At 36.3% G+C, this 27,565-nt stretch overlaps 2 protein-coding genes across 3 annotated transcripts in view; one reads left to right on the plus strand and one right to left on the minus strand.

Annotated features, from left to right (window-relative positions):
• The window catches only part of LOC134552878 (uncharacterized), a 279,873-nt gene that overhangs the window by 118,189 nt on the left and 134,119 nt on the right, over positions 1-27,565 (minus strand). The window lies entirely within an intron of this gene.
• Positions 874-27,379, plus strand: EXOC1 (exocyst complex component 1). Of its 2 annotated transcripts, XM_063401948.1 has the most exons (19): positions 874-1,156; positions 2,856-2,989; positions 3,833-3,963; positions 4,838-4,997; positions 6,629-6,816; positions 7,437-7,664; positions 7,900-8,032; positions 8,257-8,366; positions 13,176-13,325; positions 14,418-14,523; positions 17,355-17,399; positions 18,535-18,698; positions 20,391-20,498; positions 20,870-20,946; positions 21,416-21,644; positions 22,653-22,836; positions 24,007-24,206; positions 25,721-25,915; positions 26,723-27,379. In XM_063401948.1, the coding sequence occupies exons 2-19, from the start codon at positions 2,866-2,868 to the stop codon at positions 26,873-26,875; spliced, it is 2,685 nt and encodes an 894-aa protein (XP_063258018.1). In that variant the 5' UTR covers positions 874-1,156; positions 2,856-2,865; the 3' UTR covers positions 26,876-27,379. The 2 variants fall into 2 exon arrangements, with proteins under 2 accessions (XP_063258018.1, XP_063258019.1); XM_063401949.1 differs by lacking the exon at positions 17,355-17,399.

Raw genomic sequence — 27,565 nt, forward strand, 5'->3', positions numbered from 1 at the left:
TTGTCCCCAGTACTGGGCACTGGTGAGGCCTCACCTCCAGTACTGCGTTCAGTTCTGGGCCCCTCACTTTCAAAGGGAAATTGAGGTGCTGGAGTGAGTCCAGTGAAGGGCAACAAGGCTCATGAAAGGTGTAGAAAACACATCCAGTGAGGAACAGCTGAGGGAGCTGGGTTTGTGTACCCTGGAGAAGGCTCAGGAGGGACCTCATTGCCCTCGACAATCCCCTGAAGGGAGGCTGTACTGGGGAGGGGTTTGGTCTCTCCTGCTGTGCCTGCAGTGAGAGGACAGGAGGAGACGGCCTAAAGCTGAGACAGGGCAGATTTAGATTAGATATTAGAATTTCTTTTTCACTGTTAGTGTTGTCAGGCTTTGGGATGGGTTGCCTGGGGTGGTGGAGTCACCATCCCTGGAGGTGGACCAAAGGTGTCTGGATCTGGTACTGGGTGATAAGGTTTAGGGGTTTAGGGGTTGCAGTGATAGTGCTGGGTGGATGGTTGGACTTGATGATCTTCAAGGTCTCTTCCAACCTTGCTGATTTGATAAAGCGACGTTAGTTCTGATGCTGTGGCCAAATGGAATTACAGCATGCAGTCAGAGCTGGACATTGCAATTCAAAATTGAGATTGTGTGACACTGTATGCATCTTTCAAGAACCGGTTTACCTGCATTTCTTTTGTGGACTCATTTGCCCCCTAAAAGACATAACCTCCCCAGTGCCTCTGCCGTGACGTCACTCGAAAATGCTGACGTCACTTTCGGTTCGACCGCGCCGCGCCTCACTCCTCCCCGCCAGGGGGCGCTGCGCCGGCAGGCCTGCCTGAGCCGCGCGCCGCCGTCACGTGCGCGGAAGCCGCGGCGGGAGGAGCCGCGTCCCTGTCCCGGCGCTTCCCGGATCGGCTCTTCCCCGCCCGGCGCTTCCCGGCCCTGTCCCGGCGCCGCGGTGAGAGCGAGGCGGCCCCGCCATCCTCCGCTCCTTCCCCCGGCCGGGCGGGGCGGCTGCCGCGGTGCTCCGCGGGCCGGCTCTGCTGTGGCCGTGCCGCCAGGTCCGGGGCGGGGCGGCGGCAGGCGCGGGTCCGGGGCCGCTTATGCGGGACTCGCAGGTGGGAGGCGGTGAAGCGCTGTCAGACGGGCCCTCGGGAGGCCGCCGCTGCTCTAGGTAGCTCTTCTGAGTTTTTGTGTTACATTATTGATCTTTTGGTTGATTGCCGGGCGTGCTGTGGTTGGGCTGCGCCCTTGCGTTACGCTGTGAGGCAGTAGGATGCAGGAGCAGCGTCTTTTCCTGTTTGCACCCTGAGCAGCCTTACCGCATTGCTGTGCCGCACCTGCGGGTGTTTCCTGGCAGGCCGCGTCTGTGATGTGATGTTTCTGACAGATTTCACGTAGCCTTTGTCTGGAACATTACAGGGAAAAACGCAGCTATGTCTAAAGGGATTTATCTGAGTCTGGTGTGGTCTCTGCTTTCTTGAAGCGCTTTTTCTGAGGAAGGAGCCTTATTTTCAGCTCCTTAGGCTAAATTCTGTGTTCCTTTGGGACAGGAGGATTCAAGTGTGAAAAGCTTAGTTTTGTGCTTGGTCCTGGCACACTGAGAAGGTTTTGGTGGCTGTGACTAAAGGAACTGAGTTTGTAACTCAGAAGTTGACCTGTGTGTGAGAGCTAGTCTTGGATCTTGGATTTATCATGCAATACTTTATGGGAAAGGTGTATGCCTAACCTGGACAACTTGTGTTAGCATTGAAATGGGAGAGTTAGCAATTTGTAGCAGTTTGATTGTGACTTAGAGCAGAAAATAATATTCTAAACAAGGAAGGAAAGAGGCATCTGAATCTGAAATGCAGCACATTATCGATGTTTTGTGTGTTCATCTTATGCATCTTTTGAGGATTAACAGGAATGGTAACCTGGTACAATTTGGGAAACAAAAGGTGGGCCCAGCAGGAAGAGAAGGAAAATTATTAGCAGCAGTGAAGTAGTGCATTGCCATAGGGTGTCATATAAACAGTGTGCCCTGGGCTCTGTGCACTTGACAGTACTGCTTCCACTTTGGCATGGTGGCCCTTGTTTTCATAAACTTCTTGAGCTTCTAATCTTCCAAATTGCTGTAGTGCCCAAGATTTTGTCTTTTCTGTGAGTTTATCAGAGAAAGCAGCTCAGGCGTCTTTAAGAGAACATGCCAACCTGAAATTTAGCTCCATATATTGTCTCAGCATCAAGCAGTGTAGCATGTCATGGGTACTAATCGTGCTTTTAGTGCACTGCAGAATTTTAGGGCACAGATAATACTGAAACTTCTGTTTTTAAATAAAAACACTGGAATGTGATGTCTAATGTGTTTCTCTGTTCAGTCCAGATAAAATCTCTATGTAGTGTGAGGAACTGTTCTGAATCAAGTGAATATTGCTAATTCCTTAATTTTCTGGAGCTTGGTGGGGGTTTTGGTTTGTTTTTGTTTGTTGTTTTTTATGCTTGCTTATGTAATTGAATTCTTTAAGCTTGAGAATTGGATGGTCTTTTTTTCTTGATTCCGGTTTCAACTTTTTTATGTTGATGCCTTGTATTTCCCTCTACTACAAAGAAATGTTTTGTACTCCATTAAATTAAGCTAAAGGATCATCCAAGGTGTTAATAAATTACAGTTTTCTAATGGAAATGAGTGAGTAAGCTTCTTTTTGATTTTTTTTTCCTGAACTGGTTGGGTCTTCTGCCCAAGTCATGCCTGTCTAGATTACAAGTCATTAAGTTACCTATAAAATTGAATTTTAAAGTCCTGTAGTTACTGTAAGTACATGACTGGTTCTTTTTTTGTGTGGGTCTGTTGAATGTGCTCGAGTTTATTTTTACCTCCTAAAATCTTTCAGCTGAGAGAAAATGACTGCGATCAAGCATGCTTTGCAGAGGGATATTTTTACTCCCAATGACGAACGTTTATTGAGCATTGTGAACGTATGCAAAGCAGGCAAAAAGAAGAGGAACTGCTTTTTGTGTGCCACAGGTACATAGGAATACCACACTGTATTTCTTGTCTTCACCTTTGTTTTTTACTTGGTTGCATTTGTTTTAGCTTTATGTCCAATCCTCATTCTTGACTTGTGTAAAACAGGTGCTTTCCATTCCTAATGGAGAAAATCAGTTATAGCTTGTACTTTCATTATTGCTTCTACTTATAAAAGGAACAAAGCCAACTACTTTTATTCACAGACCTCATTGTAATTTGAAAGGAAAGAATCAAAAATTATTCTTTTGGGCTGGTGGGCGTTTGAAGCAGACTTTATGTAGTGCTTAAAACAGGGTTTAGTAGTCATCTAAGCTGATAAGCCTAAATAAAATGCTTTAAAGAATATTAATTGGAGTCCAAGGAAAGTCACAGCAACTGAATTGAGTTCTTATGTTCCTTTAAGTGTATGCTTATTAAATTATATCTCTTTAAAAAATTGGGTGCTTTGGGTTGATCTGTTGATAAATTGGCTTGCTAGAATATTTTTTGACAGAAAAAGGTCTGTCAAAAAAATGTTTTTATTCTGCCTGTACTCTCCAGTTGTGTGTGTACTTTGTCAGTTACATGGTCATGGTCCAAGATCTGCTGTATCAAAGGAATAGCTGTAAACTGGTTTCATTACCTCCTCACAAGCTGTGCAGAGATGCATACCTGTTTGTTTGAGACTTAAACTGAGCTGTGGTTACTGTGGATGAAAATGGTTCAAAGGCTCTCTTTTCGTCAAATAAATACTAAGAAATCTCCCCCACAGATAATTCATTTGAGGAGTTGAAGTACAAGAGCAACAGATGTGAAAGTAGTATGTGTGTTTTGAAATTACTCTCTTACTTCATTTAATAGTGACAACGGAACGACCAGTCCAAGTAAACGTGGTGAAAGTGAAAAAATCTGACAAGGGAGATTTTTACAAAAGGCAGACTGCATGGGCACTTCGAGACCTTGCTGTTGTTGATGCCAAAGATGCTGTTAAAGTATGTGTCACTCTTTTATTTAGTCCTCTGCTCACAACATCCTCTTCCTTCCAAGTTAGACTTAACCTCCTTAATACTGGCTGCTTTTTTGATACTGGCTGCTTTGAAAATTAGATTGCTAACAGGTTAATTAATATGGCACATTCCCATGCTGCTTGTACCTGCATTTTCTTTCAACTTTTGCAAGAATATAACCCTGGTAAATTGAGTAAGAGTAGTCTAGATATGCTTGAACAGCAGTAGTCACAATATCTGCCTTGTTAGTTGTAGTAATCTCTCAGTGACTGTAGAGAGCATCTGCTAAGGACCAGTAGTATTGTTTTAAGTCTTATGTAAATTTTTTCACCCAAGCTTAATTTCCAGTAAGAAAATTTATGACTGTTCTACTAATGACAGTCATAAATTTGTCAAAATGTCCAAAATGTTCTGCTACATGTAATGTTTTTGTCTGCTGGGACACTTAAAACATTCTTAATGGGCAGTATATAAGCTTGAGGGTGAGCTGGAAGCGTACAGTCCTGATATGGTGGACTTTTCCACAGAACAACAGGAGCAACCTATTTTTGACCACTTAAATTCATTTGTTGTCATAAACTTTATTGAAAATTTTACATCTCTTTCTATTGTGTTATTTTTGTCTTGCCTGCCTTGCCAAAATACTGCTATCATAGCATGGATTCTGGTTTTTCACTATCACTATTTTAGCACCTTTATTAAGGTGCATGAGGGCCCTAAAGTTGCTATATGAGCTTAAGGTAGGCATCTGTGTAATTTAATTTTATCCTGTCATCTCAATAATTAAATGTGTGGACAATCTCTGCTACTTGGAGAATCATTTGACTGTGGAGCCTGTAACATATTTTGTCTTTTGCAGGAGAGTCCTGAATTTGATTTGCATTTTGACAAAGTGTACAAATGGGTTGCAAGCAGCACGGTGGAAAAGAACACCTTCATTTCATGTATCTGGAAACTCAATCAGAGATACCTTAGAAAGAAAATTGACTTTATTAATGTTAGTTCACAGCTGTTGGAAGGTAAATTGCTACAACTGTATTTGAAGTATAAAGTTTAGTAATTACTGATGTAAAACAGATATACTGAAAAAATACTCTTAATCCTGGTGGGTTTTCTTATTCCTAATTCTTTTCAACTTTATATTTTCTAAGTCTTCAGATAAGCAATATGACTATATAACAGAGAACCAAGACAAAATACTTAATGAATGAAATTATAAATATTGATAAACTTACTGTATTTCTAAGACATTCTGTTTCTTGAACAAAATAAAATCTACCTCCAAGAACTGGTAGGTCTAAATGTGTAACAAATCTGCTTTTGTTCTCATTTAATTTCCCCTGAATTAGGAAAATGCTTTAAAAAGTGAGCATCTGTAGCATTCTAGAAGGTAATGGGGTTTTATATGAGATTTCTAGTTCATTGACTGTGGGGCGTGTGCTAAATTCTACTGGACTCTCTTACAATTTATGTGAGTGATTGGTTGCTGGGAAGGCTTTGTATCTTGTTTGCTTATCCTGTAGTAAATATTTTTATGGTCACATAATTTTTTAATAGTTAATATTTTATAGTAAAGCTTAGCAAGTAAGAGTATATCACATGGAGTCTGTCAGAAGTGTTGAAAGTACTGGTATTAAATACTAGACTGGCATGCACAGAAAAATTTCAGTTAGAAATGTAAAACAGGAAGGATAATATTTCTGTATTTTGGTGTTGACCAGAATTTGTTTTAAATCAACATCTAACATTTCATGTTTGTGCAATAATTAAACATTCCATCTTACTACCACTTAAATGTATACACACTGTTTGTGCTTTGTCTAGCTAACATTCTCTGCTTCCTTTCCTCTGCTTTTCCATACCTTTTAATTCTTCAGAACTTCCTAAAGTTGCAGAAGGTGCGTAACACCTTTTTCCTTATTTTGCCTTGTAAGCAATTTTCTTTTATAATATGCTGTTTGTTTGTTATTAGTGTATTGGTTAGCTTATCAAGTTGCTAGAGATAAGAGAAATGTTTCAAATGTCCTAAACACTTTCTGGCTGGACTGTGTTAATATTAATTTGTCAGCCTTTGAATGGCTTGTTAAATTAATTAAGCACTGCTGTGAGAAATCATAGTTAATGAAACCACTGTTTATTTGATTTTCACTTAACTTAGTACTAATTTTCTTGCTGTGAAACTCATCTCAAGCGTCAAGATAACTTTTATTTATTCAGTGGTATATATCTTAATCAACTTCAGTATGTTTCCCTTATGCTCTGTCAACCAAAGAAGAGAATCTAACTTGTACTGATTTTCCACTAACAAATTGAGTGTAATACTGTAGTATATTCTGATGCTGATTACCAGTGTACAAGGTGAATAAGCTGAGACTAGGTTTGTTCTTGAAATAAAGGAAGGTGGATGTTTGTATTTCACTTATGTTACATAATTTGGAACACATTGCTGTTGGGACTCAGTTCTGGAAATTGTAATGAAGTGTGTGGAAGACTGAGACTTGAAAAATGTGTTCATAGGCAGCAGGTGCTTTTTTAGGAGAGTTGGTTAAGGGATTCATTTACTTACAATTAAGCATACTTCAAAGTACTTTTAAAATGCTTGTGACTTTCTGGACTTGCTAACGTGTTTTATGTTCCTTCTCTGCCTAAGAATCTGTTCCAAGTGGAGAGAACCAAAGTGTAGCAGGAGCTGATGAAGAAGCTGTGGATGAATACCAGGAGCTAAATGCAAGAGAGGAGCAGGATATTGAAATAATGATGGAGGGGTGTGAATATGCTATTGCTAATGCTGAAGCCTTTGCAGAGAAGTTGTCAAGAGAGCTGCAAGTGCTAGATGGGGTAAGCATTCCCTCTAATGTACAGTGTGCCAGCATGTTAAACTGTTCTCTTTGATGCTGACAACACAGCATTCTCTGAAAACGTAGTTGAAGTGACCTGTCACATACTTAAATGTAAATGTTTTTTAGATAACCCAGCATTCTAGAGATCACTTGGAAAACTTAGGAGATGGAGGGGGTACAGACTTGAGGGAACCATCAGCAACCTCTTCAAACTGTCAAGCTGTGTGTTTCTTGTATAGTTTGAAAGTTGCTGCTGTCATGGCAATGGCTGATCTTGCAACAGAAAATCTGACCTTATCACCTATGCTCTTTTTTTTTTTTTGGAATTAAAAATGTTGTGATATAGTAGGGATTACTGTTTGGCTTTCTGTTTTTCTGCAGATCAATACTTCACCTCCAAGACCTTGAGCAAAGTTGGTTTTATATCTTACATTTTTGAAACAAGGAAGTGTCATAGATTGAGGAATTTCTGTGTTCTTATATGGCTTATATTATTTTGTTTTGTTGATTTCATCAAGAGTTTTGGAAACTATTTGACAGTAATAGAGGGAGGAGATATCAGAATGCTTTTGAGATATAAAACATGTCTTCTGAAATGTGAGTTTATTTTCCATACAGGCAAATATTCAGTCCATTATGGCCTCAGAGAAACAGGTGAATATCTTGATGAAGCTGTTGGATGAAGCTCTAAAGGAAGTTGACCAAATTGAGCTAAAGCTGAGCAGTTATGAAGAAATGCTTCAGAGCGTGAAGGAGCAAATGGATCAAATTTCAGAAAGCAACCACCTAATTCATCTCAGCAACACAAATAATGTTAAGCTACTGTCAGAGATAGAGTTCTTAGTGGTAAGCATTTTTGTTATGTGTAGTATGGTTGTTCACGTCAGTTACAAAATTCCTTTAGGTTACTGTCCTCTTTAGCATGAGGTTCCTTTAAAATAATGAGCTTATTTTTCTATTTCATTGTTGCACTGTTTTCAGTAAGTTATAATGACAAAATTGTATTTATCCTTCTTGATTCACTAGCATAGCAAATTGATTTGCTTCCAGCTTATGGACAATACTATCCATTATTTTGTAGAATCACATGGATCTGGCTAAGGGCCATATAAAGGCCCTTCAGGAGGGAGATCTGACATCTTCTCGAGGCATTGAGGCCTGCACTAATGCAGCAGATGCTGTTCTGCAGTGTATGAATGTAGCTCTTCGTCCAGGTAAAGTTTTTGTTGACTACAAACAGAATAACAAACAGAATTTATTATTGTAGTGCTTTGCCAACTGGTCTCAGATTTTGTTCTGTCCGTTGAAGGAACTGTGACCTCTGGTCCTTTTGGTTCCCTAATAATAATAATAATAATAAATAAATGCACTAATAATAATATAATAATAAATATATTACTCTGTGTTTTGTACACTCTGAAGTCCTTTCTGTTTGTAGGACATGATATGCTTCATGCAGTGAAGCAGCAGCAGCAGCGGTTTAGTGACCTGCGTGAGCAGTTTGCACGGAGACTTGCTAGTCATTTGAACAGTGTATTTGTTCAGCAGGTATTATTTCTTTCTATTGAATATGAAGTTTTTGGTCACAAACTTTTCTGGAGAAGAAAAACAATCTGTCTAAAATTGGACATATTCTGGGCTGTAATCAGTAAATGCTAGCAGGTCTTCAGGAGAGATATTGCTAAGCATACCAAGCTATTATTCCTTGCAGAAGTCTCTTACATTTTAAAAAAAACCCCAAGCATCTCTTTTTAATGGGCTTGCTATCCAAATTAAATGCATAATGTGATATATAAGGACTTATTTTAATTGTAGAGCTTGATTTTTGAGGAGAAAAAGCATTGACCTATTTTAAGGATGTTAATGGCTGAAAATACAGAAGGTCTTGCTGTCTGAACCTCAAAGACCATAAAAGAAAACAACCCAAACAAAGCTAAACATACAAAATAAAACATCTTTGGTTTTGTTTCTTAACTTGAATTTATTCATAAAACACTGTCCTGACACTTGTTTCCTAAAGTCTGGGTGGATTTTTTTAGCCTCAGCTTCTTAATTTATGTGTTTTTTATCTTCAATTAGTTTACTCAGACCTTCCTTCAACTTTATAACAGGTCCTCCTATCATTCAGTTCCAGTGAGTACATTGAGTGTGATACAAGATTTTCTGGTTTTTTTTCTGAGCTTGAATTATCTAACTAGCAGCTGCATTTTTGACTTTGCAAAAAGAAATTTGTCCTTACTGATTACAGAGCATCAGACTTACGTCGCTTTTGACTTCTACTATTTTTGTCAGCCCTTAAGCTTTGTTTATATGTTTATGAGCTAACATTCCTCTGATCTCATCCCCAAAATTTGCTGAAACACAGATTGACATGCACAGAGGAAAAATATTTTCAAGAAATAGTAGTAAATGTAGAACAGTACAGGCATTGCAATTGTGTGAAATTGCAATATTTGTAAATAAAAAACAGTAATTCTGGGTGTATACATATTAGCACAACAAAAGTTTTACAGTTCTAAATTTTATGTATTAGAAATTATGCATTCTGAGTACAGGAAATGGAGTAGAGTAGCACTGGATAATTGTATAGAAAATTGCATTTAGAGCCTGGCTTTTTATGGCATAGATAACTGCTTTCCACATTTTATTCACTTTGCAGAAGAATTCCAGCTCCACAGCATATTAATTTTTTTGCCTTTAGCTTCTGTTCTTAAGAAGGTATTTTTCCTCTGTTACTTTATATATTTTGAAAACCTGGGTATAGACTATGTGTCTCAGCCCTTAAATGAGCAAGCAGAAGCTATGTTGTGTAAGTCCTGTGTAAATGCATCCACAAAGTTTGAATATTGGACTTGTGTTTGGAAATGACTGTTTAACAGAATGTCTTTCTGATGTTCTCTTCTGAAGATTTTATTTTTAAAGAAAATGGTGGGAGATTATTATTACTGTTAATATTATGTGTATTACATGAAATTATCATTAAGACACCTTTTGGTGCTGCTGAGAATGCTATTACCAATTGGCAGTTTACTTTTCTTTAAATTCTGATACTAGGAATGGCCTCACATTGTTTTTGATACAAACTTGCCCTCTGAAAAGTTTTGACTTGCTATTAGCTGTGAGGTATTAATGAACAGATAAAAATTATGACTTTGCTGTTAAATTGAAGCAGGAAGAATTCATTAACTGCAAGAGATGACTCTGCAAAGCTTTTTCATTGTTGTAAAAGAGGAAAAAAAAGGGTTTGTACTTCATTTTGAGATAGATTCAAGTGCTGGAGGTATAACAGATTTTTATATAATCTTACTAAAATGAGCTTGTTTTGTTAGTTTGAGGAATATAGCAATTTCTTAGTCTGAGGGTATTGAAAACCTCAACTCCGATACTTTGTTACCTTTACCATCTGAAGAGTTGCATTATTTGTTTAGACTGTTTCTTAAAAAAGTAATTTAAAGCACTTAGGATAAAACTAAGATAAAGGTAAAGAATTTTAAATTGAAAAGAGAAATGAAAACACAATGATGTCTAGGCAGCTGTTAATATAAACAAGATATTCTGATTTGGAAGTCATTAGATGGAAAAACATAGATATATTTGGGCCTAAATATATTTCCTTGAAAGTATGACATAACTCTTTATTTTTTGAAAAGCAAAATAAATCAATGCTTGATTCAAACTACTGTTGTAAGATAATAAAGTGCTTCACCTCCTTTGCATTAAAAGGAGAATAAATATTAAAAATTTTAAACAGAATTTCAATTTCAGATTGCCATTTGCTGCAGTGTTAAAAACTGTTTACTAACGGTTAATGTAGTTGTCCTTATTGTGTAATACTAATAATTAATTAACCTATTACTTTAAAGATTTTTTAACAACCAGGTTCAGCACTCAATTTAAAGGCAATTCCATGCTTTCTGCCTTTGAAATAAGGAGTAGGTTGAAGCTTTGAAACTATGAAATAGTTGAGTAACAAATTTGGGATATCATTTGGTAACAGTATAAATTCATGTGTAATGAGAGAAAGCCTGTTAATGAGATGAGGTACCTCTTGAAGCTCTGTAATGTTTTAGAGCAGACTTGAACAGGACATAATTTACTATAACCAGAATGATTAGTCTTGTGGAAGAGTTGGCCTGGAGAGAGAAATTTACCTTGTCAGGGCGTTTGTCATCTAGCTTTATGAAGAATGCAACTACTAACTAGAAAAGTTGTGTGTAATAAAGGGACATGAATAAAATGGTTACATGAAAGAGGAAATAAAAATTTGGATAACTGAGTATTTCCTAGCAGTAATATGAATGAGCATTTGGACTGGTGTAGTTGATGAAAGCCACTGGGTAAATTATGTTAAACTATAATGAACTTGAACATTAAAAATGCATGGTGTAGGAATGTAACAAACGAGGGGTTAGGGGGAGTTTCTCCAATCTCTTCTTCACAGAGGCATATCAAAGATTTGTTGAAAAGATTTCCTGTATGTATGCCCACAGTATCCAGTATGACCTCAGTAATCACAACAGCAGCTGTGTTGCTAATGCTGGCTGGATTCCAGTTCCAAAGTATATGTTCCAGTAATTACACTATGTTAGCTTTTTTGATGAAGTCAGACTACAGGATTGTTTTTATAAGCAAAATTTATAGTGTTATCCTTCCCCATTTTCTGTGACCATAAATTAATGAAATTGGCCAGGACTTGTCTCTTGGGATCTATTTGTATGTGAGTTTATGTAGTTAAAAGAGCAGGGCTCAGAGGAAGTTCATGCTCAAGTTGGATACAAAAAAGTACTGAAACAGGTTGCCAAAGAACTTGTGGTGTCCCATCACTGGAAGTGTTCAAGCTCAGTTCAAGGATAGGGCTTTGGGCAACCTGGTCCAGTGAAGGTGTCCCTGCCCATTGCAGGGGAGCTGGAACTAGACGGTCTTTAAGATCCCTTCCAACTCAAACCATTCTATGATTGTTATGTGGTAGTTAAGCTTTATCCAGAAGCTGGCAGTGTTTGTCTTGTGTTATTTAGTAAAAGGTAGTATTTTACAAATTAAAACTTAGATTTTTTTTTTTTAAACATCAAGTCTGTGGATGTATTGTGGAAGACCTTTCTGTAACAAAAGGCTTGAACTGATTAGTATCCAGTGCAACAGAAAAAGAGTAGGGCAAAGTTTTGATCCAAAAGGCTTTAGTTTTGATCCAAACTGGCTTCTGTTCCAACTTAGAAACAGGCAAAGGCAGTTTTTAAATGGTATAGCTTATTCTGCTGACTTGTGATATCCAAGATGGAATTGTTAGGAACGCTTTCAGGGATGGACATTGGCTGACCTGCATAAACCACCTGCATGTGATGCAGGAATTGGAGACCAATTAGTACAATCTTTGTGTGCTGCTGTGGCACAAACTATAAGTTCTGTTGCTGTATTTAGAGCAAGCCCAGTAAGAAAAGACTTTACAGAAAATACTAAAGCTCTTTGGAAATAAGATCTTATCCTCCATTCTTTTAACCCAGGGATAGTGGTTGTATGTTCTGCTGTGTGGCTGCACAGAGGTGTTACTTTTCTTGCTCTTCCAGAATTGCTCAGGAAGCTTGCGAGTTCAAGCAAGTGAAAGCTTAAAAAGCTAAATCATATGTTGTTCTAGCAATATGATGGAATCTTTGTGTAAAGGAGAAGCATGAAATTAGTGGCTTGTATAAAATGGATTGGTTTATGCTGTGCATTGTAAACTGTTTAGTAAACATTCACTGACAGTGTGTTGTGTGTGTCTGTCTGTGTAGGGAGAGAGAATGTATGTGCACTGATGCTTTTAAGATTTGATCAAGGAAGGCTTGGCCAAAGTGGACTAAAGTATGTTGAATTGGAGCAGGCTTTCAGAAGGAATGTGTAAAGCTCATCATTAACACCCAGGCCACCCATCAACTGAGGACTTTAAGATTGTATATGGAAAAAACACCTTTAAATAGAAGCAGCTTGCTGCTTTTTTTTTTTTTTTTTTTTAAGATGAATAACATGATAATCTCTTAAAATTTTTCAGGAACAACTGAACGCTTGTCATTAAATTTTCATTCAGGTGTACATTGCATTATTTTACAAAAAGTGGCAGAATGACTCACCCTGAAGGCAAACAGTCTTAAAAAGAACAAGCTTCTCAAGATGCACTACCTGCCATGTCTGTAATAACTCAGTGTCTGTATTATGTTAGGTGTCTTTTTCAGTCTGCATCTCTAGACCTTGCTTCTATGCAAAGTATTTTTGAGGCCTTTCGTGTTTGTCTGAATGAGATGCTGTCTTCATATTAAATTTTGCAGGAAACTTCTAGTTCATCTGTGTAATGCTTCCAGATTTACTTCAATACTTTTTCTTATCAAGGGTCACGATCAGAGTTCCACTCTTGCCCAGCACTCTGCTGAATTGACATTACCCAATCATCATCCATTTCACAGAGATTTACTTCGATATGCTAAACTGATGGAGTGGCTCAAGAACACAGATTATGGAAAATATGAAGGGCTAACAAAGGTATGTGAAGTGATCAAATGATGCTAGAGAATGTACACAATAGACTGGGCTTGAGAGTCAAAAGAATTGCCCGTGTGTATGTACATGTCATTTTAATGCTGCTATATATTAAGTGTCACTGCTCCTCTTTTTTTATCCCTTTTTAAAATAGGAAGCTTCATTTTTTAGTATGTGTGGTTTCCTGCTCTGTTTGTTAGTTTTTTTCCTCAAGCATTCTATGCTGAAGTTTATAAGATATTTATCTTAATATTTATGTAAAACAAGTTTGCTGTTATACAGCCCAGTAAGAAAAATGATTAAGCTAATTTCGAATTGGTGTGCTTATTGCCTATGTAACATCTCTATTTCAACAGACCTTCATTTCACTTGGTAGTGTCAAAGACTTCAGAGGTCTCTTGTACAGTTGATTAAATGGAAATGTTTTTTACTTGTATGTATGAAACTTTAGCTACTTTGTTTAAAATTAACATGTAGTAAAAAAAATTACTACAGAAGTATACAAAATGTTCAGGTAGAAGTCAAGGAAAAGTTAGTCCTTACAAAACAAGTCTTTTTTAAATTCCAGTACTGTCATTCTTAAATGGAAGATTTAAATTAGACTTTGAAAATGGCTTTGGAATAGTTATTCCTTTGCCTTCAGCGTAAAGCAGATAGTGAATAGTTGGCATCATTGTGATCTTCTAATAAAGAAAAAGTGAGAACTACATATTCATGTGTACTTTTGGGGGCACAGTAAGAGTCTGATAGAAGAGGGAGAATGGTGCTGAATTCTGTCTGTTCTACCCTTGAATTCTGTGATGCTCTACCACTAGTAATCCTATCTGTATGTACTGCAATGCCTATTTTTCCTTATGAAGGAAAAGTAGAAGTTTCTGATTAATGCTCAGTGAACTCACTATGAAAATGAATATAAGCTGTTTAAATATCATTACTATTTTTGTGCATGCTGCATAAATATATATACTTATGTAGACCAAACCAGTTTGTTATTTAGGAGGACTTGAAAATGTGCAGGTTTTAAGAGTTATTTACCTATAACAGAAGAAAATTGGTATGAATACCTGTTAACTAAATTTACATTTTTCTTTTAAGAATTATATGGATTATTTATCACGACTTTATGAAAGGGAAATAAAAGATTTCTTTGAAGTTGCCAAGATCAAGATGACAGGCACAACCAGAGAAGGAAAAAAGTTTGGTAAGCTTCCAGAAGGCACATACCTTGCTTTGAATCTTACTATTTGCATATAAAACACTCACCACGACACTGTTTTTTAATGGTGTAAAATTCTTTACTTTTGGCAAGATGGAAGAAGTTGGATTAAAAATATGATTGGTAAAACTTCTGACTTCCACAAGGCCAAAGTAGCACAATAGAAATCTTGTGAAATTGGTGAAAGTAAAAGTATAAAGTACAGTATTTTTCTCTGTTTTCAAATCTACACTCACTTTTTATTACTTGAATTATCCCACTTTATTACCTGAACAAATTTGAAAAGTTAACTCTTGTAATTAAAGGGAGTTTGGGCAGCATTGTTTTGTGTTCCTTCTGCTGTTATTTCTGCTTTTAATAATTCTTGGGTGGATTTTTAAGAAGCTAGTTTTAATGCTAATTCTGCCTAGTAAAACTTAGATATTTTAATGTGTTTTTTCAGGGGGATTTACCTATGTAGCCTGAGACTAGAAATCATAATTTGTTAACGTGTAGGTATTTATATTTAAGGGAATATTCCTGCTTGGATTAGTCTAGTGTGAATAGGAAGTAAAGCTTAAAAAAATAACCTGGATACTTAAAAAGCAACAGTGGTGTATTTATGTATTGTCAGTTCTGTATTTTTAGGTGCAATGTTTCCAGGTTTGTTTGAAATATTTATATTTGCCCCGATTTGCCAGTTTGCAAATTATGAATTCCAAAATTATGTGCAGCTGTAAGTAGTGAGTTCTGTCAGCCTCTTTTGGGTCCTGAATTTATGCTTTGAAGTTTGATGGTAGAAACCAGAAAAATGTAATGAAAGGAAGAAAGCAGGAAGGTGTTAAGGCTTGTTTGAGAGAGGGAATACTGGAAAGATGAGTCTTGGCGAGCTGTTGGACATGGAAAGCAAGAGGCGCCATAAGATGTCATTGTCAGAACATTTTAATGCTTAAATCTTGAAAAGCAATCTTACTGCAAGGAAAAAAATACCTTTAGTCTAATAGAAATTGATTTCTGAAACATTCTAAACACTTTGTCTTGACACTTGTTTTGTGATTTGTATTTGTGAAGAGACAGCTTTTGTAGCAGTTCCCTAACTTGTGTAAATGTTATGGAACAATCAGGCATTTTGGAGAAAGAGGTCCCTCAGTTCACCAGAGTTAAAGCTGCACCTTGAGAAGACTTCTGTCATGTATTTGTGCAAATTTGTTTATGTTGCAACACCTCATAAGGGTGTGTAATTTCAGACGTTTCTGTGCTCATTGTAGTGATTGTACTATTACTAATTGCACATTTACTCAAAATATATCTCTTCTTAATAGTAAACTTGTTAAGGTCTAGAGTAGGTGCATAATGCTCCAGTTGTACTCAAATACAAAAGATGACCTGTTTCCAAGTTGTGTTGGTGTGTGTTCTTGCCTTTTTTTGTGCTTTGGGAACTGCTATTTGAATGCCTCAAACGCAGAGGGGATGCTGGGAGAATTCTGGCATTCTGTGCTAGTGCAAGGTTCTTTGTCTGCATTTTTATGGCCAAAAAAACCAGCCTGGGTCATGAGCATTCACACTCGTCTTAAGTAGTATTTTTTTTTTCTTTTTTTTTGTTTTTCTTTTCTGATGAAGCCAAGACTTTGGTCCTTAAATACCATAAAGTCAGTGTTGGAAAGAGTGCTACTGCTGTCATATGTTTATATGATGTAGCTTGTCAAAAGCCACTAAGGCTCCCCTGATTGTCCAGGGCATGAACTTTGTAGCTCTTCACATTCTGTAATAAGTCCCATGTGTTTAGAAATTGAGGATGATGTAGAAGTGGGACCAATGCATGACAGTTGCATATGTCAAATATATCATGCTTAGACCTTTTTTATTAAAAATCTGCCAAAACTCCCAAGATCTAAAAACTAGGCTGGAATTAAATTTTAATTTGATGTCACAATTATCAGTAGTGTTGCCTACTTGAGAACATCTGGTATTTAAGACATGTTTGTGGCATTTAGAACTATCTACTCATTCTATTACAGTAGGTTCTGCTTGCCTGCTCCATTTTGGGGGACTTGTAGCATCCATCCTCATCAAGATCTTTTTAAAACCACATATTGCTTTTAGTGTATGTATGCAAATGCCTTTCACTCTAGGGATTCTATATTTTCTACAAATGCTCATTTACTTCAAATTTCGTACCGAAGTCCACTTAAGGAAACTTCAATTCTCAGAAAAACCATAAAAACCTCTTTGTAAATTTTTTTACTGTATGTTTCTTATTTTTATCCTCTCCAAATTTGCAGTCATCTGTTTTTGTGCAGCATGAATGCAAAAGATGTATTCTCTATGTAAACATCATGATTTGCAACAACTAAGAAAAGGTTAGCCAATCTTACTGTTGATATGAATTATTTTGCAGTTAATTGCGTGTGTATTTTAAATTGAAAAGGTAGACAGTATCTCTGACTCAGTAAAAATATTCCGTAAGTACATTTTAATTTCTTCATGTCAATTTTTGATATGATTTATCATGGAAACTGAGTCTGACAAATAATTTATTGGACTTCTCAGTTTGGGAGAACTTAAATACATGTTAAAAAAAGTGTTCTTCAAATATACTATATAAGAACCAAATTTTAATACCCAGAAACTTACTCCATTTTCCATGTAGTTTAGATACTGAATTTCTAGAATAGTACCTCTCCAACTAAATGTGTTTGCAATGTAGTTACTTGCTGCTTATAGTTCTCTGCATGTTTCTTTCCAGTTAGAGCTTAACTTGCATCTTGTGCATGGTTTGTGCAAACTGCATTTTAACTTGTCTTTGTCTTTGATGCTTGCAACCTAATCCATCCCAGCTACACTGCCTCGAAAAGAAAGTGCTGTCAAACAGGAAACTGAGAGTGAGTATAACTAGTTGCATTAGTTGGTGTTGTCAATGCATGTGTGTCGATGTTACGATGTAGTGCTGCAGCAGGGAGAATCTACCTAACACTGAAGCACTCTGTTCAGAATGAAATAAACTTTAGCAGAACCATTGGGCTTGCAAGGCAAAAAAAGAAGCACAGCTCTAAGTCCCAAGATAGAATTTGTGAAGATTTGCACATAAAAGCAGTATCTTTTGGTTTTTCCATGCTGCTAGTTGATAGTAAAAATATGTTTGTGCCTGAGAGCTTGTCATAGTTTTCCACTCCTCCAGTAGGTTGCAGTGACAATTTAGATTTGATCTATAGACTGTCTTGTGTCCCTACACTAACCAACACAGCAGTTAAGTGAAGCTTGCAGGATTGCTTTCGAGTCTCTGTGTGGCTCAGATGTGAGACATTTACTTGGAGATCAAATAATGATAATTGTTTGGTCTTTTTTGTTATTAGCTTTCTCTGTCCTGGTCCAACATTTCTGAAAAATTTTGGGGAAAAAGAAATAAAAAAGAAAATACATGCTCCTAGGAGGAGGCCCAGCAATATCGTGAAGAAATGACAATGTTAATTATGATCAAAAGGAGGGGAGAGCATTAGCAGCAGAGTTACCATGGGGTTGTAGATCCAGCAAAATAGCTGGAACAAACTTTAGATAAAAGTGTATTAACAGCAGAAAGATCAAGTTCAAGATGAAAAAGTTCCTGAGTGTATATAAAACTTTGTAATTTTTTTCCTTCCTGTGGTTCAGTTCTTCTGCTTGTGGCAGCCTTTGCCTAAAATACATCCACAAATATAATAACTGGTCTTAGCTTTAAAGTATTCAATCCCCGTGTTACTGTATTTTAGAGTTTTGTTCCTTTTATATCTTTTTGCCATACTTTACAATGAGAATTTAAATAGCTACATTGTACTTTGAAAATTGCTGAAGAATCTCAGTTACCTTATAATGAGGAAAAAATATGTTTACAGCAAAAGCATTTATAGCTTAGACAAAAATTGTTTGATTTTAATATAGGACTAGTAGCAACTCTTGATTGCATATATTCTGTAACAAACCTATTCTTCAGTACTTTATTTTGCCTTCACTTTCCTCCTTCATAGTATCTTTGTTTCACAGGTCTTCATGGAAGTTCTGGAAAATTAACTGGGTCTACTTCTAGTCTAAATAAACTGTCTGTTCAGAGTTCAGGAAACCGTAGATCTCAGTCATCCTCACTGTTAGACATGGGAAACATGTCTGCCTCTGACCTGGATGTGGCTGACAGAACAAAATTTGATAAGGTAAAGCCAAAAGATCGCATAGGATTCCCACTTAGTTTTGTATTAGAAATATCTTATGTATCCTTCTTGTATAGTTCAAAAATCTTGTATAGTTTAAATCCTAAAACATGCCAATTTCAAAGCTTTTATTACCATACATCTAATAAAGGCAGTTCCTAAGAAATATGTAGATCACAGTATTATTCACAGATTATAAGATTCTATTTAATCCTTTATATGCTATGTGTGGTCTTTAAAGAATATCAAGCATAAAAAAAAGGTCTTTTAAATTTAAGCCAGATATGTGTTTTTAAGCAAATAGGAATGGAACTGATGAATTCTCCAATGGTTTTATTTTTTTCAACTCATTCAGTGTTCGATGACATTTTGCCAGTATATAAGCAAAAGTGAAAGATAGGGAAGATAAGAATTTTAGCCAGGACTTGGGTGTGACCCTAAAATATTATTTATACTGCTTTCACATTAGTTATCATCAGTTTTCAACTTTAACCAATAGCACTAAGTTAATATTGGAATGGCCTCATCCTGTTTTAAAACCTGCTGTCCTCAGCATCTGTTGACTTTTTTCCCTGAACCATTAAAAGTGACAGTGCTCATCATTTCCTGCAGAATTAACTCCTCAGTGCTGTGGAAGGAAAATGAGCAGTTATCAGTCAGAGAGAAAAATAATTTGGTTGTTCTCTATTGAATTATTTGATGGAGATGAATGTTTTTCTTCTGACCTCTTCAAATCATTGCTGTCTTTTTCTGGGAGCACATATATGCCTGAAACAATATTAACTGTTAAGTTGTTACAAACTTGTAGCAGCAACTTGTCTAGAATTAAAAAGCTAGCTTGTTAAAACGGGTTTATACAATTATTGTGCTATTATTTTCAATTTCTCACTTGTATCTCACACCCATTGGGGAGATGTGAATATGATTTAATATACACAGAACTGTAAGCTATTGAGCTGACCTACTAGGTTGCTGGGAACTAGGGAACTTTCATCAGCGTGTATTTCCTATGTGGCTAGATTGGTTTGACTTATGTAAATTAATGCAAGCCCAATTTTTAAATACTTGCAGAGAAAATTCTAAGAGAAATGTGTTTAACATCTCACTTAGAAATTCCTTTTTTTGTATTAATAAAATTAAATTATTGTAATTAGTTACTGCCAAAATAGTTTCACTTTAGTTTAAATCTAAAAATTGTGTTGCATGCTTCAGTACAAAACCTACTTCTTTGTTTCTGTAGCAACTATGTAGAAACTTTTTCTGCTTTTCCTACAGAGCAGTTAACTTTGACATACACAACTGACCTGTTTTTCTTCCCTAAGGCTTTTAATTTTGTCTTCCGCTCAGTAACCCAGGCAGAAAAGATGGTGGGAGAACCCAAGACTTACTATTAAAATGTGTGTGTTTCCATTATAACACAAAAGTGCTTCCTCAGGCTGCAACTAGCAAACTTCTAGTTGTGGAAAAACAGAAATTGTTCTTTTCTTCACGATATTACATGGATAAGAAAGGACTATGTTGAAGATGGAGCTATTACTTTTAGAGATCTAAGTACAAGCTGTTTCCATTTCTGTTAAGTAGTAGTAAGCCTTCTGAAGCTTAGTGAAGATAGAAAGTATATGCAACAAACAAAATTAATATTGCTAACCATCCATAGTATTCGGTGTGTTGATAAAATATTTTAACTTTCTTTAGATTTTTGAGCAAGTATTAAGTGAACTAGAGCCTCTGTGTCTGGCAGAACAGGACTTCATTAGTAAATTTTTCAAACTACAGCAACATCAGAGCACCTCTGGAACAACGGTATGACTTACATTCTCTTTTTTAAAAAAAGTACTGATCAGGCCTCAAAGAGACCTGTTAAAAAGAGAAGTTTGGAATTTATTGGTGATTATGTGATCCAGGTGATAAGTAATTAGTTTTTCTTCATCACAAACATTCCATCATGCTATGTAGGAAGCCAGTGGGGAGTAATTGTGGATAATATTGAATTCCATGGAATGTGACTGGAAAATTACCAGAAACTTGCAAACTGCTCTGTTTTCTACTCTGGAGGCAGGGGGTGCTGGGGGTATGGATCTGGTACTTACATTGATTTTGTCAGATGTAGTAACTGCTTTGATACAGACTTGGAGACAAACCTTATCTTTACAATACGTTCCTTGTTCTCACAGAACGAAGTGGAGGAAATGGATGGAGTAGCTTTGTCTCGTTCATACACATCTGGTGTTCCACAAACAGTATCATCTGAGTATGTGCTGCTATTTTTTATTACTGATTCTTAAACCTATGTTTGAGTTCATTTGGCATATAAAACTTTTTTCTCTAAAATCAGAAATTATTCCCTTTCAGTAAGAGTGAATAGTGAACCTTTAATTTTTACCTAGACACTGAGTATGTCAGTAAAAGGAATATTTTTTGTATATAGGATGGGTGTTTCTGTATATAGTTATTTAGTTCTCTTAATAGTTTGCAAATTGAAATTAGGCACTATAATACAGAAAAGTTCTGAGAGTGTGTAGCAGCTTCCACAGAGAAAATACTTTCTGGAATATTTTATCCTTTGACTGTTGATTTTTACTGTGTGGTACTGACTTTCTGAAAGTCATGAGACTTGTTGAATGTGAATGAGTAGCATATGAAATAAATATATCAAAAACCATGTAAAACAGCCTAGTAAACTGTCAGAGTAATATTTTCCTCTTATGTATTTTTAATAGGAAGGACATGATCCGACAAATGATGACAAAAATATTTCGTTGTATTGAACCTGAACTGAATAACCTTATAGCACTGGGAGACAAGATTGATAGCTTTAATTCCCTTTATATGTTGGTTAAGATGAGCCATCATGTATGGACAGCACAAAATGTGGACCCTGCATCCTTTCTCAGCACAACACTTGGAAATGTTTTGGTGACTGTCAAAAGGAACTTTGATAAGTGCATTGTAAGTTCTTTAGTTATTCTGATTAAGCTAACTAATCTTATAGGAAGCCCACTCGTACCGAGTTTGATTTTACAGTTCTGTGTAGTTAAATTCTTGCTTTAAATTTGAAGTGAAAATCAGTAATTTATTGCTTTTCTACTGGCCAAGCCTTCAAATAAATGGTGGTTGTGTTTCTTTTTTCCTCTCCATTTCAGTTTTCCTCAATAAGTAGCTTTTCGTAACAAATAAGAGCACACATTCACAGTTCTGAGCTAGCTGACATTCTTAGTTGTTTGTTTAAACTTGTACTCCTGCTGAGATTACTGATGTCCATTGAGTGAAATACAGCTGCCTTTTTTACTTGCCAAAGCCGAACCTTGTGGACTTATGAGGGTGTGAGTTCTTTTCAGCAGTAGCAGAGGCAGTCTGTACTGTCTGAAACTTGCTTTTTGCTAATGCAGTTACAACCATTATATTAAATATGGCAGGCTTACTGAAAACAGGGTTCTTGGTATAACTTTTTTTGTTCTCATAAATGTATTTTGACTCTAGGCAGACATCATAAAACTGACCATTCTTGATCAGTTTAATACTTAAAATACTTGGAAATTGATTTTTTTATTACACTCAGAAATAAAATTTCTTCAAAAGAAGACTAAAGAAACTTGCTGCAGCAAAAGGAATCGTTAGCTTGGCTGAATTAGAAAAGTGAAGTGCCTTGTTAGACTATAAAATGAAAATTGTTAATTGCTTCTGGTGCATACATTTGGGGATTTTTTCATTGGGTGTTTGTTTTTGTAATACTAAGTAAATAAAGGGGAATAAAAGACCATCTTTCCTTTTTCTTTCCAATTATTTTACTTTAAAAATTAAGGGTAAAAAGGGTGAAAGACTAAATATATGTATTAATTGAAAGAATTATTTCTGTCGTTGGTGGATAAAAGTCAGTTTTTCAGTATGTCTGCATTTTTCTTTTAATAGTTGTTACATGATCTGGAGCCTAACACTTGTTCTTGTTTTAAATTAAAGAGTCATCAGATGAAGCAGATGGATGAAGTAAAAATCTCAAAGAAGAGTAAAGTTGGGATCCTTCCATTTGTTGCCGAATTTGAAGAGTTTGCAGCCCTTGCTGAATCAATTTTCAAAAATGCAGAACGACGAGGAGATCTAGATAAAGCCTACATAAAACTTATTAGAGCTGTCTTTGACAGTGGTAAGTTTTCTGAGGCTGTCATAGTTACTAAAATAATTGTTTCCACCTGTTCATATATAATTTTGCCCCAATCAACAGGTGATTTTTTTAAGATTGTGCTGAAATTTTGGTTGTCTCTGTTACTGTGAGCAAGTGTAATCCTTTTCATTGTAATATTCTTTTAGATACTTCCCTTTGTACTACCCATAAAAGAACTTTGAGTTGTGACAGAAGGGGAGAGGTTAAGACTCTGAAGAGGGAAGGGAGATGCAAGCAACCTGGCATGCTCAGTCTGAAGCAGTTTCTTGTCTTTTTTTTTTCCCCTGTAAAAAAATCATATAGGAAGAACAAAAATTGGCAGTAGCAGATTTTTCCTAGTTAGCAGCTCAGTGATTTGACTGGAATGAATCTGTGCTCATTACTGATACTCTGGTGCCCTGGATCACTTTTGTGATGGGCATGCCCATAGTCAGCAAAATGATTAATAGATGAACAGGCATAGAGACTTAACTGCTCTTCGTTGAAGCCATCCTCTTTCAGCCTGCTTTTAGGTGCAGTAAGGGAGGGATAGGTAGAATATTTTTTGCCTGCTTCTTGTTTTTGTTGGGTTTGGGTTTTTTTTTTTTTGGCAAGGGAAATAAAAGATCTGTGTACAGGATTATCCATTTTTATTATTAAATTTAGGGACTGATGGTAATTTTGACTATAAAGCTAATAAGCAAAAACTGAACTTAAGAAATGCATTTAAAAAAAACCCCACTACCTTATTGAAGATTTTTGCCCTAGTGAAGATGGGAATTGATTTTGCTGTGCCTTCTCTTTAATAATTCTATCATGTGCAATTTATTAGGGATACTGACAGCATGCCTGTAAGTCTCCCCAGAATGTGACCTGTTCCTCACACTTGTAAATGAGGCCATACATACTCATTATTTTGTATCTTTTTAAATGTGACTTTTTTGCCATAAAATTTCATCATCTTAGAGCTTGTATGTATCTGTTGCTTCTTTTGAAGGCTCTCAGGTAGCGTTTTGTTTAGTGGTAATTCTGACAATTACTCATATAAATGGTAATCAGTTACATGAAATTCAGAATTCCTTTTTTGATAGTATTTTATGGTTATTGGTTATGCTTTTCTGAATTTGGCTGTCCTTTTGGTATTCTAAGTATTTTGTTTCTCTTTTCTTTCAGTTGAGAAAGTAGCTAATGAAAGCCAGAAGACACCCAGGGATGTCGTCATGATGGAGAACTTCCATCATATTTTTGCAACACTTTCTCGCTTGAAAATTTCTTGTCTGGAGGCTGAGAAAAAAGAAGCCAAACAGAAATACACTGATCATCTTCAGTCTTATGTAATCTACTCACTTGGACAGCCTCTTGAGAAATTAAATGTGAGTATATTTGGGTGTTTGTTTAAATGGTACAGGATAGTTTTTGAATTTATTATTCCCACTATTTCATCTCTTTAGCACTGCATCTATCATAATCTCTTATTTTATTATTTTGGGCTGGAGCATATCTGGCAAGAGTACTCATGAACAGTCTTGGATGAAAATAACCAAGTTTTTCATGGCAATTAATAGCACTGACTAAACATCAGTGTCTTTCACAAATGGTTTTGACGAAAAAGAAAGTGAGGGGAAAAGTCATCAGGACTTTTGGGATAATCTTCCTCACCTCAACTGCAGAGAAAATTGCTGTAGTTTCTGAGCTGTTCAACAAGAAATAAAGTTACAGGAAAATTCAGTATGTCTGAAGTTGAACTAAATATTAAACTGAGTGGTGATTTAGGTTCAGACTCAGTTTTGTACACCTGAATGTCTCATGGCTTTTTCTGTAAGCAGGATTTCAGGCATCCATTTTCAGAGACATTTAAGATGTATTCCTTTTTGAAAATTAAATTGCTTTATTGCTCTTTCCCACTTTTGGATTGAATCAGACCAATAACTACGCTGCCACGTAGTTAACTGCTGCTTAGTCCCCCCTCTCCAGGGGAGACAATAGGAAGAGCAAAAGTGAAAAAACTTCGAGGCAAAGATAAAGACAGCTTAATCAAAGAAGGGGAGAGGGAAAAAAAATAAAGTAAGCGATGCAAAAGCAGGCATTGACTACCTCTCACAAGCAGACCGATGCCCAGGCAGTTTCTGAGCAACAGCCACGTTGAAGCCGAACACCAATCCTGTGTCCTCCAACCCTAATTTTTCTCACTGAGGGTGGAGTTATGTGCTGTGATTGATCAGGTTTGACTTGTTCGGCAGTAACCAAAACTTTGTGTTATCAGCCCAGTTTTAGCCACAAATCCAAAACACAGCACCATACAGCTGTATGAAGAAAGTTAACTAGAGTACCTCTGTCCTAGCCAGACCTGATGCACTGTTGAGCTCAACCAGCATGTTCATAGAAATACGTATAAATTAAAAATTTACTGACAGAAAAATAGAAATTTACTGAAACTTCTATATTTACTATGTTAAGAAAACTAGTCAATGGCAGTGAGGAGGGAAGGGGAGTTTTAAACAAATATGCTCTTGTGCAATTATGGTTTAAAAGATGCTCAGGTGCTTAGGGAGTTCATTCAAAAGATCCAGTATTTGGATCCCTGGTTATGAGCTCATGAATTGAGGATTTTAAGGCTGATTGGTTATTAGTTACAAGGTTGCAAAGAAAAGCTCGACTGCTTCTAGAAATGATTGGTTTCAGTTTTTATGCTAGTACTTGGACTACTGTGTTGTTAGGCTGTGTTTTAATATTAATGGCTAAGCAGTACTTCATGCCCAATTAAAAAACAAAAATTGGAAGAACACAACAGTCATAAAGCAGAATCAAGATTTAACCACACATATCCTTGTCAAATTAAGTTAATTAGCTCAGACTTGTGATAGTGACTAATGCTATTACTTGTTAGCATTTTTTTGAAGGTGTGGAAGCTCGTGTGGCACAAGGTATACGAGAAGAGGAAGTAAGCTATCAGCTGGCTTTTAATAAACAAGAGCTTCGTAAAGTTATAAAAGAATATCCGGGTAAAGAAGTGAAGAAAGGATTGGATAATCTCTACAAGAAGGTAGATAAACATCTCTGTGAAGAAGAAAACTTACTTCAGGTAAACTCTAAATCATGTCTTAAAAACCCTATGATGTTACACAGAGGCTTTCTATTATTGCTTTTGCTTATGTATTCTCTGAGAACATTCAGCATAACTCTAAAAACAAATTTTGAGTACAGCTTTTGGTTTTTTTTATAATCCTGCTCTGTTTCTATTTGTTTAATACTGATTTGGACCAGAGTGGTAGGAAAATAGTTCAGAAGGACTCTTCCTTTGTGGTTCCCTAGCTGACTGTTAATGGGTGACATCTGTTCTGCAAAATATATTGCAAATAGAGAGTGGATTTAAATGAATGGGTAACCTGATGTGAAACTTAGCTGGTGCACTATAGCAGAATACTCTCAGTTATATATTTTCTGATAGTTGTACTATGTAATGTTTTTCTTACACTGTCTAAACTTTTTCGCTGGAGTAAATGATAAGTAGACTTGAGTTAAACTTGTTTAAACAGCTTTTTAAAGTCTGAAACGTCAATTATAGCACTCGTCTGGTTCAGGGTGTTTTCCTGAAAGACAAAAGCAATACCTCTATTAGGAAAACTTTCCCATCTTCTTTACTGTTTTCTGCTTTGCACATTCATTACAAGTCATGTCAGCATTACAGACCTTAATGGGTAGAAAAAAATCAACCATCTTTTTAATGCAGTAACCCCATCTACTGAACTCTATTAGTAATCTTTAACTGTAAAATGACACCTGAATTGAGAATTGATTAATGAGCCAATGTTTTGTTGTTCACCTATGTACTTGTATTGTGCCAGTTGACTTTTCCTAAAGTTTGCTTTCTTTTTGCTTTTTCTGGCAGGTTGTGTGGCATTCCATGCAAGATGAATTCATACGACAGTACAAGCACTTTGAAGGGCTGATAGCTCGCTGCTACCCTGGATCAGGAATTACTATGGAATTCACTATACAGGATATTTTAGACTACTGCTCCAGTATTGCACAGTCTCATTAAGTTCTAGAAAGGGAAAGAGAAGCTAGCGAAGTGTGTGCCTGTGGATAAGGGAATCAAACTCTATAAATGGATGGATTTCCATGTGTGTGTAACTAACTGCCATATATGTTGAGTAACACTCCTGCTTCAAATGCCTTTCAGGGCAAAATAAAACCTTCGGGGATTTGTTGTGCATCTACTGGGCTGAAGTCCTGTTTGAAAGCATTAATTCTGTGAACTTTGGATACAGTTTTTCCCCCTTCCCTAATATTCAAATATTTTTATTTATAATCCCTTCTCTTGCCAAAAGCAGTAAGCACTACCTTCATAGTATGCCAAGAGAATACTACTGTTTTCATGAATATTTTCCATCTCAGAAATTATGTAAGCATTGAAGACGACCAGATATTTTCCCTTCCTTGTTCTCGGAAGTATGGATGTAGAACTTTATGCAGTGGGAAGACTGAATTCATGTTCTGTAATGTGACTATGGCTATAATTCTTAATTAAACTATGTTCATCATATTGTTTATTTCTGTGGAGTTATTTCAAAAGGTGAAATACCTGAAGGACTTAATTCCATTGTTTTGCCGCTGGCTATTGAAGAGTTGTTCCATTTCTGCACCCATTTTGTTTTTCTTCCTTTTGGTAAATATGATCTAGTATCGGTGTACTCTAACCTCATGTAAACCTTTTCTCCTGGAGCTTCAG

This window comes from Prinia subflava, chromosome 7 (genome assembly GCF_021018805.1).
Source record: "Prinia subflava isolate CZ2003 ecotype Zambia chromosome 7, Cam_Psub_1.2, whole genome shotgun sequence".
In the NCBI taxonomy this organism is placed as follows: Eukaryota; Metazoa; Chordata; class Aves; order Passeriformes; family Cisticolidae; genus Prinia; species Prinia subflava.

Coding starts and splice junctions, on each gene's coding strand:
- EXOC1 (XM_063401948.1), top strand. CDS start 2,866: ATGACTGCGATCAAGCATGCTTTGCAGAGGGATATTTTTACTCCCAAT. Junction 8,367..13,175: donor ACAGTGTATTTGTTCAGCAG/GTATTATTTCTT, acceptor TTTCTTATCAAG/GGTCACGATCAGAGTTCCAC. Junction 14,524..17,354: donor CAGAGAAGGAAAAAAGTTTG/GTAAGCTTCCAG, acceptor AATCCATCCCAG/CTACACTGCCTCGAAAAGAA.